This window comes from Psittacula echo (assembly GCF_963264785.1).
Source record: "Psittacula echo genome assembly, chromosome: 3".
NCBI lineage: Eukaryota > Metazoa > Chordata > Aves > Psittaciformes > Psittacidae > Psittacula > Psittacula echo.
This window is the reverse complement of record NC_137736.1, coordinates 84413085-84432360: the sequence shown is the minus strand read 5'-3', so window position 1 is coordinate 84432360 and position 19276 is coordinate 84413085. Positions and strand designations below refer to the sequence as shown.

The following is a 19276-nucleotide window of genomic DNA, read 5'->3' as shown; positions in this document are numbered from 1 at the left end:
CTTCTGTACATGAGTTGCCAACAGCAGGAGTCTTCACAGAATTCTGTATCACTGACATTTTCTGCTTGTCTTTTCTACACATGCACTTTCCCTCTTTCCATAGGTCTCCGATTCCCCTCTCCCACTCATTACTCTTTCTGCCATCTCACAGCCTGTGATCCATAGCCATTGCAGATGGCAAGTCAAGAGCAAGCTGCCTTCATCTGCTTGAACCAGCCACTGAAAAACAATATAGATGAATCCTGCCTTAGGGCCCCCATCAGAGACAAACATCCTTGAACCTTCAGGATGTTACCATCATTCACAGAAGCATTAAACAAAGTCTTTCTCCTCAGTTAAACTAGCTTGATGAGAAATGAAGCACCACTTGGCCCATGCATAGAGGGCTTCTGTGGTCTCCTATTTGCTCTTAACATTCAAGTTCCACAAGACATAAAGATGTAGCTGTCTTACCTGTGGCACACCAACCAACAGGTTTCAGTGGTCCTTGCTTGCCTACGCTACCACTGCCTCTGGACATTTAGGACCTGATCTCTACAAGCCCGCCTGCATCCCACCTCTTCCTTCAGTGTAAAATCCGCCTGCAGCCCCACATGTAGGCAGACCTAGATTCATCCTGCCCTAATTAATGTAGCCACATAAGGCTGCCTTAGGCCACTCACCATAAACACCTTTACAATCACTGAGCAAGGCACAGTTTGCAAGGAGTAATAATATTTTGCATGAAGCATGTAATACATTTTGGGGAAAAAAATCCAGTGGTTTGACACACACAGTCTTATCAGGTCTAAAACAGAAGCACAGGCTTTCATGCTCATGTCCTTTCTAAATACATCATTTGTTCATCGTAACACATCACTCCTCCTTAAAAACTGTGCCTTGCCATCTTATCATGGCTGTGAAACAACCAGCACTACAGCCAGCAGATAAACACACATGGGATAGGCTTTTGCCCAGGGAAATCCCAAGACCTCATCTCCGCTCTGGAGGTCTTCCTGTGGATTAAAAGCACTGGAGACATCAAGGCTGCCACAGTCCCTGCTCTGGGAACAGCTAAAGGTGCTTTCCTCCAGCAGCACTGGTGGCCTCCAACCATTTGGCCTACTCCTGAACAGCCATAGCTATTTTGGGAGACAAACTGGGAAACTAACCCCAGTCAAGAATAAATCAGTAAAACCCCAAAAGTTAGGCCAGTTTCTTGATCAAATCCAGTCCACTGACAGTGGAAGCAGTATGAGTGACACAGAGACAGGCACCACAGGAGATGGATGGCAATGTGGACCACATAAGCCAGCACTGACATCAGAAACAGAACAAATAAAACCACAGCTGGCAGCACCTTGGTTAGATAACTGAAGCAAGACCTGTTCCTCACTAATGAGTATACAGAAGCCATCTTTATCCACTCTGTATACAACTCAGCACTCATAACATGTATGCAACTCTCCATTGTATGACTTTTGTCCCATACGGATGCCCCTTTTCACCACTACCCACCCCCCCCAGCATGAATCTAACACCAACTTCAGGATAATCTGACACCATGCACCAGGGATAAAGCAGCTTATGTTTTGAAAACCTTAACAAGCTCAGGAAGACCAGATTATGACCAGCAGCCTTTAAAAATAAGTCCATATGAAAATTCCTACACAATAAGAGTTACCCAGTAACTGTAATTTACTTAAGCTTATCACACAATCTCTTGCATAAGCGTAACAAAGAACATTCAAAACACCCTCCAATGTTTAGAAACATACACAAGGCATGAATGATGATTTTATACTCCACCAAGAAGAAAACATTCCAGACTGCAGTCCATCAGTTGCAAGTCAGGCATTAACGACTAGACTTTTAGGAGCATTAATTTGTTAACTCCAGCGAGAGCTGGGCTGTTCAACACAGGTGAAAGTGTAGCCAGGGATACCACAGTTCAGCACCCTTATCCAGTATAACTCTCACAGACTGTCTCCAGTTCTCCAGCATCCAGAACTGGCTATTACCCCAAGAAACACAGCAAGCCAGAATGACTACAAATTTTGCTTCACGGACATGCAGTGACTTTCAATACAGCCTAAACTCTTTAGCTATATTAATTTAAAAGCCTGAACCAACAGTTTAGGATTTCCTCTAAGCTGCAGCTTTCTCCAGTCAATATTTATAAATCACGTTTCATGTTTCCAAGGAAACCAAGTGGGTAATACTTCTTGCAACAGCCTCCTTCAATATACTTTTCACAGCTACAGGGCTCACAGAAGTTATCTGCAGTCTGACAAAAGAAAGAAGTTACACTTTTCCTTACATCTTAGGCAAAAAACCCACCAGCCTGCGGAAGCACCTGAAGCAACGTACGTAGCAAACACCTACAGAAACCCTTGTGGACTTTGACTTCTGAAGCATGTCTTATAATAATTGGTATTATTCAGCTTTTCTACACATCTGTGTCAATGGCAGGTCCCAAAATGTCCAGAGTAAACAGCATTACATTCATTTTGCTCATGCAAAATGAGGTGCTTCTTAAATGACTTCCAAATTACCAGCCAGTACGTCACCTATGGAGGTCTGAACACATCTCACCACCATCTCCAAAAATGTATTATGCATCTTATGGTAAAGCTCAAATGTTAATGAAGATAAAGACCAAACCTAGGGATAAAGTAGCATGTTGTAATAGAATGCAGCTTCCATGATTATTTTCTATTATTTGTCTTACTTGACAGTTGTTTAAATCAATTTAAGGCATGACTAACTTACTGCATCCTGCAGACAAAATAATGGTGAGAACAAAATACACTCAAAGTAATTTTCTTGATGGGATCTTTGGAAAAAGAAAGATTATCAGCAAAGCAGCAATGACATAATATCTCTCTCTGAAGAGCAGAGGAGAAAAAAGTAGAGCGTGACAGTTAGTAAAAAATGTCAAATCTATAAACTCCACTTTGATTAATGTGAAGACATAAACCTTTGAAACAAAATGCCTGTAACAGTATTTCTGTACTCTTGCACAGTGAAGACAGATCAAAGTAACAAAAATAAGCCATTTTCCTGTCTGCCAGAAGTTCTGTCAGACTTCTGTTTCCAAAAAGCTGGGTAATGTGTTTTTAAATTATATAAAGAACATTATGTGTCCAAACATCCTAGCTGAAAACCAAAGGCTCTGAAGTTTCACTAGGAGAATCCAGACTAGAAAAACACACGTTGCACTCTCACATCTACCTACAAGATGCCCTCAACAACTGCTAACACAGAAAACACATATCCAGAGTTCCTCAGGATGGTGCATTTTGTTTGCTTAGGGGAACTCAACACTGTGCAAGACACAGATGCTCTTTGGTGGCTCAGGGTAAAGACAGTAACATCAGCCCTTCAGGGAAGCACCTGAATCTCCTCCTGATGCAACTGGCACCAAGACAAAGCCACGGACTTTCTAAAATGTACTGCATCCAGCTCAAATCTGCAACCTGCAAAGATGCACATTTAAAAACAATACACGAAACCAGCCGCTTCTCAACAAATCTAGAAGGAGCAGCCAGGAGGCTCTTCTGACATTACAAGAGAGGATTGTTCATACAACAAAAACCATTACAACAGAAACACTTTTTACAACGTTCCAGGCATCGTATTAGCTACATTAATCCTGTGGCAAGCAGTTAAAACCAGTTTCTGCCTTACAAAACATCTCAAAGTTGTCTGCAGTATTAGAAAAGTCATTCCAGAGCTGATGACTGAGATAATAGTAATGGACAAGATCTTCACTGGGTAATAACTAGTGCTGCAATAAGAGAAATCCACGCTGCATGGAAAGCATATTCAGTAGCCAATAGTTTTCAAAGTTCTTAAGTTACTGAGCAAAAATAGGCTTTCTTTTTGCCACCACTTCCTAATGAAACACAGACCCACACATTTACTTTTGCTGAACCACTTGTGTCCTCTCCCTCCCCCTTCGTCTAGTAGTTTCTCTCCCCTGAAACCTGCCTTCACCCAAGAGAAGGACAACTCACAGACAGTCAAACAACACAACTGGGAAACAGATGAGAAAGCGCAGAAACGCTCTCCCAAGATCCTGGAGCCAGAATAAACGCACGGAAACATATCAAGACAGCCCTCACGTAGACTGAGAGGAGAAGAAAGGCCCAAGGGACCCTCCTGCTAGACTGCAAGTGTAATCATGGTCACCTGAAACCCCAGATGTGCCAGGTACAGAAGATCAGGACACAAAAGGCACCTGACAGCCTGACATAAACAGAAGAAACGGAGTCACTTTCTACATGGCAAATTGTACCACAGGTTTTCCCAAAGGTAATGCAAGAGACCAACACCAAGACACCACACGCAGCTCCACATGTCTATGGCACCGACCCAGAAACCAAGGGGTTACTGCTTCACTACAGTGTTTGCAGGAATCGCTGCAATAAATCTTCAGCAGACACTCAGGGCTCCAGGGACCTGTAACATGCTATGTCATCTATAACATGAAAATATAAATTAAGGGATGGCTGGTTTTTACATTTAGAATTGCGTGCAGCAGAAAGTAATTCTGCATTAAAAAAGGGCAATTTGAATGTACAAAATGAAATAAAATAAAAAGGCTAATAGACATTGCATGGAGAAGCAAGAGCAACATTACTGGTGAAGAGCAGCAAACAACATCTAAAAACTCCACTTTAGTAAAAAAATGAAATCATCATTAGCCTTTTCAGAGAAAGGATTTTAAGTTAATGACTGCAAAAGCTTTATGCTTGCATGTCTTCTTTGCCATGAGAAGAACTGTACTCACAAGACAAAAGTTCAAAAGCTCCGCGGAGAGCTGTTCATGAGCCTCACATACCACTGCTGGACAGTCAGGGGCTATTTCATTATAAACTGGTGGTTCATAAAGAACATAAAAATCACAAACAGCAGCAAGCCCAATGGAGGGATGCACGAGCCTACATCCAGCACCCCACTGGAAGCTCAAGCAAAGTCACCAGAGTGTGCACTGGAGAAGAGTTTGCCAGGAAGAGGAACTGGGGCAAACGCTGGGACCAGAGGTCGATGGGATTTTAGGCAGGTGGTGTTTCCCCACAGGCCAATTAGCTTTGCAGTAGTGGTGTATGTGTTGTGCTTAAGATCAGCTTTACAATGTATTTCACTTTGGTTTTTTAAAACCCGGATAAGTAAACACTCATTTGGACTTACAGCATACAGAGATGCTCTTTTGGCAGACAGTTTCTCTCATGCCTGGACGTATTTCTAGTGCTTTTATCAGGTTCCCTTTCCTCTGGGGCAGCTTGAAGCATTAATAACCCTTCCGTCTGAACACCACTTTTCAGTTTTCCAACTTGCTGCATGGGGCTACACCACACAATGGTGCTTGTTCCCAGCCCTGATCCTTCTCACAGGATCTGCACTAGTTATGTCAACTTGCAAAAAGAAAGTGACACAGCCAACAAACTTCCTTTTCCCTCTGAGAGGGAGGAAGGGAATCATGTTTCCAGGGGTACCTGTTTTTGATAACTCTGCATCTACATCATTTTGCCTGGCTCCATGAGATATACCAGTTGAAATGCAGTTATCACACTGAACAAAACTATACAATGAAAAGGCTGCCCCACACCACCGAAAAACAACAAAATAATCTTGCTTTGGCATTTAGTAGCTTTTTCAAGACGTTAAGGAGAAGACAGAGAAAGTAAGGAGAAAGGCCCATCTTTAGTTTGGTTTCCTTAAAAAATAAGGTTGCCTATGATCACAGTTTTAAGGTCAGAATATGTAGAAATTAAACTTTATTTATACAATTGTACCTCCTCCAGAAGGCTGAGGAAATAGAGCAGGATATATGTAAGCATGGAAGAAAGTCTCCAAAAAGGATTAAATAATTACAGGGAAGAGCTCCCGTTTTTCAAGTACCAGGTATCAGTAGGATGTCAATGACAAGATCACTGTGAAAGAGCATGACTTCTCCAAGTTGAGCAGAGCTAAGCAAAATCACCCGAAATCCTTACTCACTCTTTTAAAACTGGTATGATTAATGAACAACATTTGGGGGAGTGGAGATAGAGGGAATGAAGTATACCAAAAATAGAATTATTAAATTTGAAATTAGGAAAGAAAAAACAGTGAACAAGAGACAGAAAGATCTGAGAAGCGCAGCACAAGGTAAGCACACCAAAGACTGAGCCCAGGTGATTCTGCTCAGCTGGTATCTCTAGCCAATGAGCATCCTATTTCATACTTTAGACATAATACACTGAATAGACGTGTCCAAAAAGGCACCTGAGAAATGGGGTGTGTCATCAGTTAAGTGAAATATTTGAAAAAGTTATTTACATAGGCAGTGTCACAGAATGAAAATAGATGGCTACTCCTATCTTCTAACAATGTTTAATACTTCCAGAAGAAGCACAGTAACCAACAGTGCTCTAAAACCTGTCTGGTAAAGAAGTGGCCCTTTTCTGTAACATTATTATAAGTTCTAACGAAAAATTATGACTCTTATTTAAATTATTCTAAAAAATTAATTTGAAATTAAGAAACCCATTTACATTCCCTTTTTCATCAATACTCGAGCAGTACAAATTTGCTGCTGAACTTTCAAAGAAACTACTAACCTGATAAAAATCACGGATTAAACAAAACTGAAATGTAGTAAACTAATCAATGAGCAGGTGTGTAACAGAATATCGTCTTTCTCACAGCTTACTCAATACCACAGACCAATAACTAGCTCATTCAGAAATTGAAAAATCTACTGGGAGCAAAAGAAGTTAGATAGATGTGTTTTCCTCTTCTATTGTTTTTAATCTAATTATATGCTGAAGGGTAATACCTACTAGTTCTAAAACTCTCAAGGATATTTTGAAACAGAAACTGTGAGCTTCTCTTAATAACCAAGTATTACTTTTCCTTTATTAAAAGTTAGTTTGAAACACAAACACATTTTAGAAGGATTTTTTTAAGTAACCTGGCACATTAAAAATAAATATATTAATAAAAATTGTTTCAGTTACGTTCTCTACAGTTTATGAGTTTCAATTTTTAAGTGCAGCTGACAGTCAAGAGTAAAATTAAATCATCTACTAAATAAGAAATACCATCAGCCATATGGTAATATTAAGTGTGCAAGAATTAAAATTCAGAAAATGAACAGAAGTCAGCAAACTTTGTATGCACACAATGCATTTTCTTGGCTAAAAACTTGAGTATTCTCTGCATAAAGACTATTTTGGCTGCTGCATATTAGCACGCTGCACGTCACTTACCCGACTGACATCGCCAGGAACTGTAAAATCAGTAAAAATGGCAGAAATCACCCCAAGACTTAACCTGAATGTTTTAATCAAGGTTTTTTGCCTGCTACTTTAAAGTCAAAATGACTTAAATGAATTCACCCTCTTCAACAGCTGCAAATTAAAACACTGATCAATTATGCAAACTCTGAGAAGGAAGACATAGAAGGAATTGACAGGAGACTAGTTGACCACTCACTTAAGAGACAGAGCTACAACAAGGTTAAGTGGCTGGAAGCCAAATATATGGATAAATTCAGGGTACAAATAATGCATAGACATTAGAGTAATTATGACCACCAAACAGCTTACCAAAGATGACAGCTGATGCTCCACCACATGAAGTTTTTTACCTTACAACCACGTATTCACAAAATGTTCCAGCTCCAAGAGACCATGCCTGCCTCATGCAGACCAAAGTGATACTCTACTGATGCCATTATTTAAAATTATTAGATGTTCATAGTGCATTCTTCTGATCTTCAAATCAATGAATCTACAATTTGATCCCATGGTGAGATCTCTTATTTCTCCGCACTTCACCAAGTCCTGCCCTCACTTGAGTTTGCAGTACACTCCTTCTGCTGCCTGCTGAAATGCCAACATGTCCACCAACAACTAAAGCCTTTGAACAGAACCAGCCACCATCTGAAACCATCCTTCGGGATAGCACTGAACTCAAAATGCAGCCTTCCTCTTCAATTAAGGTTTCAAACATGCACTTTTCAAAGCCTTCTCACGAAGTCACTGCAGACTTAAACTGTATTTTACACACTACAGAGGTACCTGATGTGTTCTTTAGCCTATAAGTAATTAAATCCCCCACTCATCATGGGGCTTCACATTTAGGCAAAGACTGCTGTACAGACATCTAGGAAAGCCTGCATCAGGCACCAAGAGCAAGGATGACAGTTTTAAAGCATAACAGTTCAGTGGTTTAGGAGTACTTCTAGGCTAAGAGCTCAGTTTCAAGCTGGAAGCCTCCTATTAGACATACAGCACTAGACAGGTCTCCAAAACCAGGGCTCATATTACAAACTGGGTGAACGAATTGCATTTGGCTTCTGTGTCTAAATTAAAACTTGTAGATCCAGGCAGAAATCCTGCAAAGTCTTTGCAACTTACATTGGTTAAATGTGGCTTCATGGCTTCTCTGCTGCTGCTTCTACAGCACTTGCAGCAATGTCAAGATGCTTTTAGGACACGGTTCCTGTACTTGACAGAGCTGCTAATCTTCAAGCTTTATAAAAGCTGTGGTCTAGTTGCTCAGCTTTTAAACCAAAAATGCTATAACGTCTGATGAACTCCGACTGGAATTACTGGTTTATAGAGCATATCAAATGATTGCCGCAGCATGTGTCTCACTTCTGGTCCCCCGACAAAAATTACTTTTACAGCTTCTTTGGTACAGATAAAAATTTTCAGGTTTGCTGAATTAATTTTAACATTGTATAACACAAAATTTCCAGTGACTGTTTTAATATTTCAAGTATTTAACTGATGCAAAAAGAAAACTTTTCATGCTACCCTCATGTTTCTATTTATACTATCACAGTAACATCCAAGGAGTCACGCTGGATGTGGGACCAACCCTAGGTAGCTCTGGGTCTAGTGCAAGTCACTCCAGCACCCATGGCTTTTTAAACGCAAGGAAAAAGACATGTCAACGAAAGCCACACACGTAGAACTTCACTAATACTTGGGAGGGATCTGAAAGTACTTTTCATTTCTACTGATGGACTTCAGACTGTGCCCACAGAGGATTTTCATACCAAACCATCATGGTCCTCGTGCTCTCCCTAATGTAAGAAACTACAGTCTGGCAAGGGGTGCTCGCTCTCACAACACATGGGCTAAGTCAAACACCAAATAACAAAAGCCACGAGAAGAGCCCATGGAAGCTGCTGCTCCTTCCTCACCACCACCAAATCCTGCAGGGCCAGGGAAAGCTTCTCCCAGGATTTCAGTAAAGAAGGTCCCTTCTCACCTATCTTTAAACAAGTACAGCGTATGCATCCATGTGCAAGCTAAACATCTGAGACTTCCTCTACTGTCAGCCAACAGAGAGGTTTTCTGATGGTCTTTTGACCATGGGAATGATTCCGGTGTCATGATTTTAACACACACCCCTGAGGCAAGGATGAGCTAGGCTCCTTTTTTGGGGAAAGGAATGCATTTTATTCAAGCTATCTGCCAGAATTGACTTAAGCAAGTGTCCGTGATTGCTATGCAGACTCAAGCCTCCCATCCCTGCCTAGCCCACATGCTTCTTTAGCATTGCAATGAAAAAGAGATATTGTCTTCCTAAATCCGGCAATACGTAAAAGCTGAAGGAGAGCACATCTCCAGCAAGCACAAAATAAATCCATCTTGAATACTGGCTAGGATGCAAAACAGAAAAAGTACTAAGTCTCATTATATTTTTCAGTTCACGCTATGTTTATATTTAATTGTTCCATGTGACTACTGTAAACTTTACCCCAATAGAGCCACAACCAAAAATTACAAATCTGACACCTTCTCAAAACAGGAAGTCCAAAATTATTGATATATTTTCTTAAGATAAATGTCAATGACATTTTAGCAAAATGTTGATTTAGCTGAATATAGATCTGGAAAGTAAAAGTGAAAATGGAAATGCTTTCCGAAATAGCAGCCTCCAAATCTGCCTGCTAACTAGACTGAGTTTACAAGCTCTCCCTGTCAAAAGGGGAAAAAATAACCCACTTAACTCATTTTTTCCACTCAAAATTCTGTAGGGCACTGTCTATGCAAAAGATTTCCTTGCTTAGAATGGAACCAGGAAAAAATTAAGTTGCCTTGTAACTGTTACTGATTTAGAGAAACTGCAAATGAATGGGGTCTGCCCCCACCTTTAAAGAAAAATCTTTTCATTTCCTACTTAACCCAAATTTTCTTGCAACTGATGCTTTGAAAAAGGAACTGGAAGAGCTCCAACTACTGTCCAAACTTTAAATGATTTCAAAGTGTCATCAGTCACAGCTCTTTACATGCTTTCCTAGTGCACTGCCAATCCACACTTGAAGGCTAACTCCGAACTGGTTTATGCCAGCATTGCACACTCAAAGTAAAGATGTAAAAGAAAAAAATATTTCTACATTATCCCGATTTTAAGTCAAGTCCTGCTCAGATTCATGTCAGACGTTACCACATAATACAGCCGCTATCTTTCTTTTTTCCCTAGGAAGAACTGGCAATTGATACCATTAATCCCAAATGCCTCAGTGGCTACCTCATTTGACAACGTGTCATCACATTTGCTATAAAAAGTGTCCTCAAATTTTAGCAGATCACCTGAAAATGCTGGTCCCATGGGGAAAAAAAGAAAAGGAGTAACATCCATGGTAAATGACAACAGTCACAGCTGTTCTTTGAAATTCATGTTACAAATGTCTTATATTGCACTATTCTACTTAACAAACTTGAATCATTTCAGCTGAAATGCTCAGTGACTGCTTCTGCAAAGTCTGATTTGGAAGTTTTTGAGAACACACCAGTCACTGCTGATGATTTCGGTAATGGAGAAAAGCAGCTAAAAAAATCATCGAAAACATTTTGTTTGGAAAGATTCTCTCTTAGGGATCCCACAGAAGAAGACAGAAAGTGCTGGAGTTAGATAGCTGCTTTTACCCGTGTCAATGCCAGTCTGCCGACACTTAAAGTATCTGAGAATTGCAGTTCACCCATGCTCAGGAAGGCTTCCAGAGTTTGCTCCAGCTCTGCTAACAGATCTGAACTTATTTCCAGCTGACCTGAGCTCTCTACACATCACCTGCACCCACCCAGCCAGCCAGCGTAACTGTGCTTCCCGCGTTGCTGTCCAGCACCTATAATGCTCCAGGAAAGAGATGGAACACCACTAGCAGCAAAGCCCTCCCTGGCCTAAGCGAAGGAAAAAACTATTTAGGTAGTCAGCAGGAGGATCAGAGTTAGCATGCATAACCTTGTGCTCTTTGCAGCTCTGACCACAGCACAATGCCCCACGCTAATTAGGAATTGGGGTCATTGCTTACCACCTTACAGAGAGGGTAACAAAGTGGTTGTCCTAGGTGACATCTGACAAAACCAGCACCAGAATCCAGGTCTCCCAACAGGATACACCATCTGATTAATTATCCCCTTTGTGGCGCTGATGTCCAAGGTCATGCATTTGATTGTTCTATGTTTAAACGACGAGAACACACTCGCCCCACTGCCAGAAACAAAGCTCGGGATTCCTGAGTCCCACCATTACCCTGCTATGTAGCAAACACTGTGCCAGCCACTAGCAAAGAGCTGTGCTTCATTCTTCATTCCAGTCCTGGAGGCTGGTTCACAGAGAGGACAAAGGCTTGCTACTGCTAACCAGACATTCCTTAACTCAAGTGGTGCTGGTCTGAGCAGCAACTCCAAAGCCTGTCAACACCAGCACCACCAGCAACCCACAAAAGGATAAACACTATTGCACTTGAAAGCATTTGTTCAAATTAAAAAAAAAATAACCTATGAACAAATAAACAAACCAGCAGAGTTAAAAAGAATATAGGCATTGCTAGGATGGCATTCAGAGGGTAGGAAATGCCAGCATAAAATGGTCTTGGCAAACTTTATTCAGTATTACTGAGCGTAGACTTTTAACAATCTTTGCTCATGGGATCTCCTGTGACCCCAGCACACACAGTTTCATTTCTCATATACCTTAGCTTTTGCATTCCTGTGATTTTACTGAACTTTAAATTTAAAAAGGAATAATTAGCAAGCCGACACCTAGACAAGCCCTACCCTTGTGCCTGCAGCAGAAGGGGCTCCTCTGGCACAGGAGCTGATGTGCACAGATGTGGAATGCATGAAGAAACGCAGTCAGTATGAAGCATACAGGCCCTGAATATATTTCACATGACTTCATATATTCACTCCCAAGTCCTACCATATATTCCAGTTGAGAAACACTGCGATGGCTCATGCCACCATACCTTCTCAAAAATGCAGGAAATGACCGAAATAGTTACAGGATCCAAGGCACACCATAATTTAAAGTTGTCTTCTCCAAATCAAAACACATCATTCCGCGGCAGACACAAATGCAAAAATACTTGCATATTGTAATTTAATTTTGGCTTACACCAAGGTCTAGCTCATGCTTTCTGATAAAGACCACAAGATTTTACTGAACTCAAGAAAGGAAAGTGCATACAAGCTCAGGGTTACATACAGTGTAGGAATACTGAGTTCTTGGCAAAGCCATATTCATTTTTCTTCTTCCTTCTGTCTCTCAGTATTATTTTAAGAATTCTCTGCCACCAAAAGGTAAATAAAGCTGATTAAAGAATACTCTACCACTTCTGTGTTATAGCTATTGCCTGGGAACAAACACGAGAGCATAGACTCGGAATAAACTTCAAACCTACCAGTCACACCAAACTCTGAGAAGTATAAGAAAGTTCACAGATTTTAGGGCACCAAATCTAAGTGTAGACGAGACCTTCCAAATGCAAATGCAGCACCACTAGCACAGACCTGGATTTTGTTGTTTCTTTTTATAGATATATAAAGCACAAATATCCTCACACTGGTCCAATTTTACAACAAATTTTGCAACACTGCCACATCCATACATCAGGTCCAGCCAACGCTCCAGCCCAGTTTGTCAACACAGTTCTATGTCTAGCTATAAAGTAAAACAATAATTTTGACGCTGACTCCTTAAATAAGTCTTGTTGCTCTTTTTTGTTTTTTCTTGCACTTAGTACCAACTCCAAAAAAAAATAAATAAGCCTTTCAGTTGAAACAAGAGGATGTCTAAAGTTCAACTGTTGAACAGAGGGTAAGCTTACATGAAGATTCTTCCACCGATGAAAAATGCTGAAAGTGCCTTTAGTACTACATGCGAAAGCTCTTCTCTTTTTTATAGCATAAGTATGCATTTCATTTGTAAAAAGATAATTTCACTCCATAGGAAGCATAGTCATTTCATGCTTTCACATTCACACTTCCAAGGATCAAAATCTGTCTTACAGTTAAAGCACAGCACACTTTGTACAAAAGGAAAGGAAAAGCAACAACTTGACTGCTGAATACTTTTCTTTACATCTCACTTCGAAACAGCATGCTCATTCTATGCTCTTCTCTTAGCTGGGGAAAGTGAGCATGCTTGTGTTTGCAGCTCCTCCTCTTCCAAAGACGCACAGCTGCAGCTGTAGTAAACAACCACTAGTCAGGAGCTGAGAAGGTCAAAGTCTCGGTGCTGCATCCATTTCAGCTTCTCTAAAAATGAAATTTCCATTTCACTCAATTTTTGTGTTACTTTGTAGTTACGTCAAGGTAAGGCAAAACACAATCACCCTCCAACAAAATAAATCAAGACACAACACTTCAAAAGTCACAAGCAAAACACTTCAGTAAAAATAAACAATTCCCCAGCTTTATTAATATACAAACACCTCGCAGTCTCTTGTTGCACTTGATTCAAACAAAGATTTGGTCAAAACCAACCTTAAACTGACAAGACCTGTTACACAAAGCAGATGACACTTACTGAAGGAACAAGCAAGGAGGCTGGCCCTCCTGAAAAGCAGCACCAGCGACCACGCAAGCCTGACAGAAGCGATCCAGCAGCCGGAAGCATGGAAAGAACAGCACTACAACTCTGGGAAGGCTAAGTGGACATCATCCACCCAGTGATGAGAAAAGGCACTCACTTTCTGTTTATGCCATGAGCTACCCAAAATCTAAACAACGGGATGCCCTTCTCGCGCACTGACTTACACAGACCTTCTGGAACCCGACGGTGCATTAGACAACTCCCCAAACACCTGGAAGAGCATACCTATCTTCCTTCCAAAACATGGTCTGCACTTCTATTAGATTATGGAGGGTACCATCACCCAGTACCTCGGTCTGGGTGGAGATGGTCACTACCAAGTGGCTCTGCAGCCCAAGCCCTGCACTGACCCTGCTCCACCATCTCCTGGGGGAAGAAGAGCTAGTTCTGACCCACCACACCTCAGCCTGGTCTCTGCAGTAGAACTCTGCTTGAGCACCCCGACAGAAACAGCTGGCAGAGGACTCCGCGATTAGCCTGTCCTGGAATCTTAAAGTTTATTTTTAAAAGTTGTTACACAGCCTTCTTGGGCTCTCAGGGGCCTTTCCAGCAAAGGCTTCTCTACAAGAGGTCGCAGGAAGGCCTGGAAATATTGCCACTAAGTACTACTGGGGAAAGAAATAAACTAAAGATACCTCATTTCCCATCCCCCCTCCTTCATTCACTGACACTGCCTCACTCCCAGAAGCACAAACCAAACAGTATCTCCCACATCCTAAATTCCTTCCCAGCCCCTCCAGCAGGTGTGCAGTCACTCATCAAATGCCCCACAGCACATCTCCTCCTCAAAAAGCCTCTTTTTCCACCCACAACTGGGGGATAGAGGACAAAATACCATTATTTTTTTTCACAGTACCTCTGAACGGTATCGACTTCTCCACGACCCGGGGAGGAAAAAAAAAAAAAGTGGGAAAAGGGGGAGGGGGGGTGTAAATCCACCTTGTAAAGCTGTTACAATCCTGATGAAGAGGTTTGCCTGAAGGAAGGTGCCCCCCCTCCCCTCCCCTCCCCCCGCACACACTCAGTTCCAGGTACCAGACACAGCAAAATAAAGGAAGGGGAAAGGAATAATAAAAGGAAAAAAGAAAACAGTCAGAAATACTAAGGCGGATGCTCCCAGTGCTGCTCTGGAGGCAGCGGGTGGGGGGGGCCGGCCTGGGCAGGGGTGCGCATGGGTGCTGCTCCAGCCTTGGAGGGGGTGATGTCATCCCACCAAGCTCCAGCGCCGGCACCTGCCGGCAGCATAGCGGCAGCAGCTCCGGCCGGCTGCCAAAGCCTCGGGCAGGGGGAACAGCAAGTAATAATGAAAAGCCCTAAAAATACTAAATAATCCTAACACAAAACCCCCGCACGCAGCGCTCCCTCGGCTCCGCGCGGCCAGTTGGTGACGTTGGGTGACACGCCAGGCTGCAGTCAGCGGTTTCAAGTTGATTACGTCCCATTAGAGAGATATTCCCCATCCCCCCTGCACGAACCATGTATTGAAATAAAAAAAAATTCAGTAGGCCGGGTTTATGCAGCCTTACGTCATTAATAAAACGCCTCTATCGCCCCATCTGTGACCTATTCAGCCCAGTTACTAATCCAGCACTAAGACCACTTCGCTGTTTCTGTGCATTTCGGAGTTGCAGACCAACCAGAAAGCAGAAAATGGAGCCCTTATGCCAGAGCTACATAAAGCAACCCCGCAAAGTTGCCGCGGGTATCTACCTGCCGAGAGCGAGACAGCAAGGGGACAGCAGGGGGAACACCACGGGAGAGGCACATCACCATTTCTTTCAAGGTGGATAATTAAAAAAAGAAACTGGTTTACTTACTTACGCAGGGGGACTGCCGAAAGCTTGCAGGATTTTACAAGCCCGACATAAATCCCAGTGCAAGAGAACTTCTCTTCAGTGCCCCCCTAACAAATTGCTCATACCTGCCCGCTAAGCGTGTAAAACATCTTATCTTCCATGCCAGGATCTGAAAAAACCCGCTGTCTAAAGCGGAGCATCACACCCCTGCAAACCATGGCGGGGGGGGGGGGGGGGAACGGGACGCACGACACACATAAAATAACCCATCTTGGCTGCTCCTATCCACCTTTCCCCTCCCCCCTCCCCCGAAAAACAAATCCTTTTGGAGGCGGACAGGAGCCCAGATTTCATCCCAGAGCATTCCCCCAGGAGAAACCTTTCGGTGGGGTTCGCAAGGTAACACCTATGCCATGGGGACGGGGGGCACATGCATCTCCCGCAGCCACTCTGGGCATAGGTTTCAATGTAAATGCCAGCAGTTTGCTCCCCAGGCAATGCCGTCCGACTTCTGGAACAGCAAGTATTTATTTTAGAGAAGATAATTATTTTGGTAGAAGATAATGTAGCAGTTCGCTCTTGATCTTTATTCCCCCCCATAGATCATTACATTGATTTTTACCCCCGTAGAGTGTTACACTCCTATTTCCCCCCCCCCATAGAATATTTCACTCCTATTTTATACATATATATATATATTATTTTTTAACACTTCCTTTTATATTACCTTTCCCACCCCAAAGGCGCAGGGGCACCGCGGACGCCCCGGGGACGGCAGCACAAAGAGCTGGGCGCTCCCAGCTCGCTGCTCATTACTCCTGGTTTATCGCTTTTCATTCCCCCCCCCCCCCCCCCCTCTTTTTCACCGCCTTCTTCCACCTCCCTCCTCGCCCCCCTTCTAAAGCCTCAGCGGGAAAGTTGAGGGAAAAGTTCGGGCCAGCCCCCAGCACCCTCCACACACACCCCACTGCCACCCCCCTCCGGTATTGCTGCCTCCAGGGCACCGGGAAGGATGAAGGGGAGGGATGGGATGGGAGGAGGGATGGAGGGCGAGAGGGCACCGCCGTTAACCCCCGACTGCGCTGGGGGAAGAAGGGGGAGAAAGAAGAACTGGACAGACGGGGTGCGCCGTGCCCCCACTTTTCTCTAAAATTATTTAACTTCTGTACCGGAAAGATTTGGATGGTTTAGGGTTGTTTAGTTTTTTGGTTTGGGGTTTTTTTTGTAAAATAGAAACCGGATTGGGACAGCAGCAAAAAACCTACACGTTATCCGTTTATTCCGGTAAGAAAGGGAATCGGCACAGACCTGAGCAGAAGCGGCAGAGCAGGAGAAACTGTTTCCTTCCCCTGACACGGGGTCCCCGCTCGCTCCGTCTGCCCGCCCGCCCGCCCCGCTCTCCCCGGGCAGTACCACACGGACGGACGGACGGACGCTCGTTCGCTCAGGGCACACCGGCGGACGCAGCCGCCGTCCCCGCGTAATGAATGGGGACAGCCCGGGGAGCCGCGGCTCTCGCCGCCGACTTACCCGCGTCACATGATGAGCCGGGGCCAGGCTGGGCCGGGGGTGGGGGCTCCCGGCGCCGCCTCTCCTCGCCTCCCCTCACGGTGGTGCCGCCGCCGAGACACCCCACCAGCTGCTGCAGACAAAGGGCCCGGTCCGGACCGGCGTCCCCCTCCCCAGCTCCCAGCCCCTGCTCCGGCCGCGGCGGGCGCCGGTGGCGTCGCTGGCATGCGGCGCGTCCCCGCCCCCACCGGCAGCCGGGCGGAGGGAGGGAGGGAGGGGAGGGGCCGCGCCCTCGGCACCCGGTGCACCGCCCGCCCTGCCCCGCCCCGCCCCGGGGGGGTGGGGACGGGAACGCCCGGGCGCACCGCCCCCCGCCCGGACACGGCCCTGGACCCGGGCACGGCCCCGGACCCGCCCGGCTGCAGGGGGCAGGGCTGCGGGGCGCCGCGGGGAGGGGCCGGGCGGGGCTGGCAGCGGGGGCGCGGTGGTGCCGAGAGGAGGCCCGGGGCGGGGGAGCGGCGAAGCGGCGAGGGCAGGCGGGGCCGGGCGGAGCCGAACGGGAGGGCCGGGGCAGAAACCGGGGGTAGGGGGTAATGGGGACGCTGAGGGGAGCCCCGGGGGACAAGGCGGTGGCGGTGCAGAGGGGAGCCCCGCGGGGACATGGCGGTCGCGGCACTGAGGAGCGCCCCGAGGGGACGGCACACGGGGTGGGCGATGTGGAGACCGAAGGGAGCTGCGGGGCAGGACACACGGAGGTTGAGGCACGGAGCAGGCGGGGCGCGGCGGATCGCGGCTGGCCCGGCCCGGCCCGGCCGGCTGCCTGGGGGGCTCGGAGAGGCTGTGGCAGCAAACCTGGCTTTTTGTGGTTTGTTTCTTGTTCGCGGAGGCACAGAAGTAAAGGCTTTATAACAATACACAGAGAAAGAGACTCGAAAATCTTAAAGTTTGCTTAAAACCTAAACTCTTTTATTACTTTGATGTTTTGAAAGAACTTTAGAAAACCTTAGGAAACAAAAACATAATCACTGAGAATCAGTGTTTAAGCAGATTTCTTTTCAAAAGCATTCTTACACGTACGTGTTTACACAGTGAAATATTTCGGTGGAAAGATCCTGGCCCATGCCTGACCAGTGTCAAGGCTATTAGTCTGGCCTGTCAGGTTACCTAGGGATTCCCTTGCATCAGAGAGCCTTTTGTTAATGTAAAGCTGATGTGGCTGTTTTCTGCCGCCTCCTGTATGGTTCGTGTTGCATGAAGTAAACACTCTGTGGCCAGGGTGCAGGTGAGCTTTGTCCAGGCCTGACTGCTAAGATGGACAATGTCTGGGGGAACAGGGGTCAGTTTAAGGAAGCTAATAGCCTGGTGAATAGTAAGGGTGCCCTGCTGGACACCGTGGTCAGAGCAGGTAGAAAATGGCAAGTTCTTACTGAATCCCCACCCCTGCTCTTCCTCAGATTCAGGCTCGGCTCAGCAGTTCCAGAGGTGCTCACTCGTAATGATAATTTGGTAAATAAAATGCAAAAAGAGGGATCCCTTGTCTAGTGGGTTGGCCCATCATGTGAGTGTGTTTGTAAAAGCCTGAGTAGCTTGTCTGTTTACACAGAAAGCCAGGCTGAGCTCAGGTAAATAATTACTGCTAAAACACCATTACTTTCATTAAATACAAACTAAGGTTTGCTGCTCTACACAGTATTTAACGAGGAAGCCAGAAGAACCAGAACCAATGTTTGTTCCCTTAGAGGATTTTGTGCCAGCTGCCTGAAATACATCTCTGCATCTCTTTGTGTGTTCTCCCTGTAACTGGTCCTCTGCTGCCTTTCATCATAAACTGTTTAGGTAAAAACCCCCTCACTATTTGTCCCTGCATCTTACCTCTATTTCCACAAGGTTGAAAAAAAAGAAAAGGCAGACTATCAAATAAGAAATGTTAAAGTGGTTATAAACAGAAATCTGCTTCACAGTCTACATGAATATATGTCTCCAGAAGCTGTAAAGGGGATTGGGTACGATTTAGTATTATAATGTTGCCTCTAGTGTAAACATTTCCTTTGGAGAAAAGTTAGCACCAAGTTAAAATACAGTCTAGTGACTCAAGCAATTTATTT

At 44.6% G+C, this 19276-nt stretch overlaps 1 protein-coding gene across 1 annotated transcript in view; it reads right to left on the bottom strand.

The window, feature by feature from the left end:
* Nucleotides 1–17398, bottom strand: part of KLF12 (KLF transcription factor 12) — a gene marked incomplete at both ends in the record, with an annotated part of 247794 nt that extends 230396 nt beyond the window's left edge. Inside the window, 3 exon segments of the mRNA XM_080612449.1 lie at nt 17193–17267; nt 17269–17307; nt 17309–17398. Of these exon segments, the coding sequence (XP_080468575.1) occupies nt 17193–17267; nt 17269–17307; nt 17309–17398 (204 nt within the window).
* Between the last annotated feature and the right edge of the window lie 1878 nt (nt 17399–19276).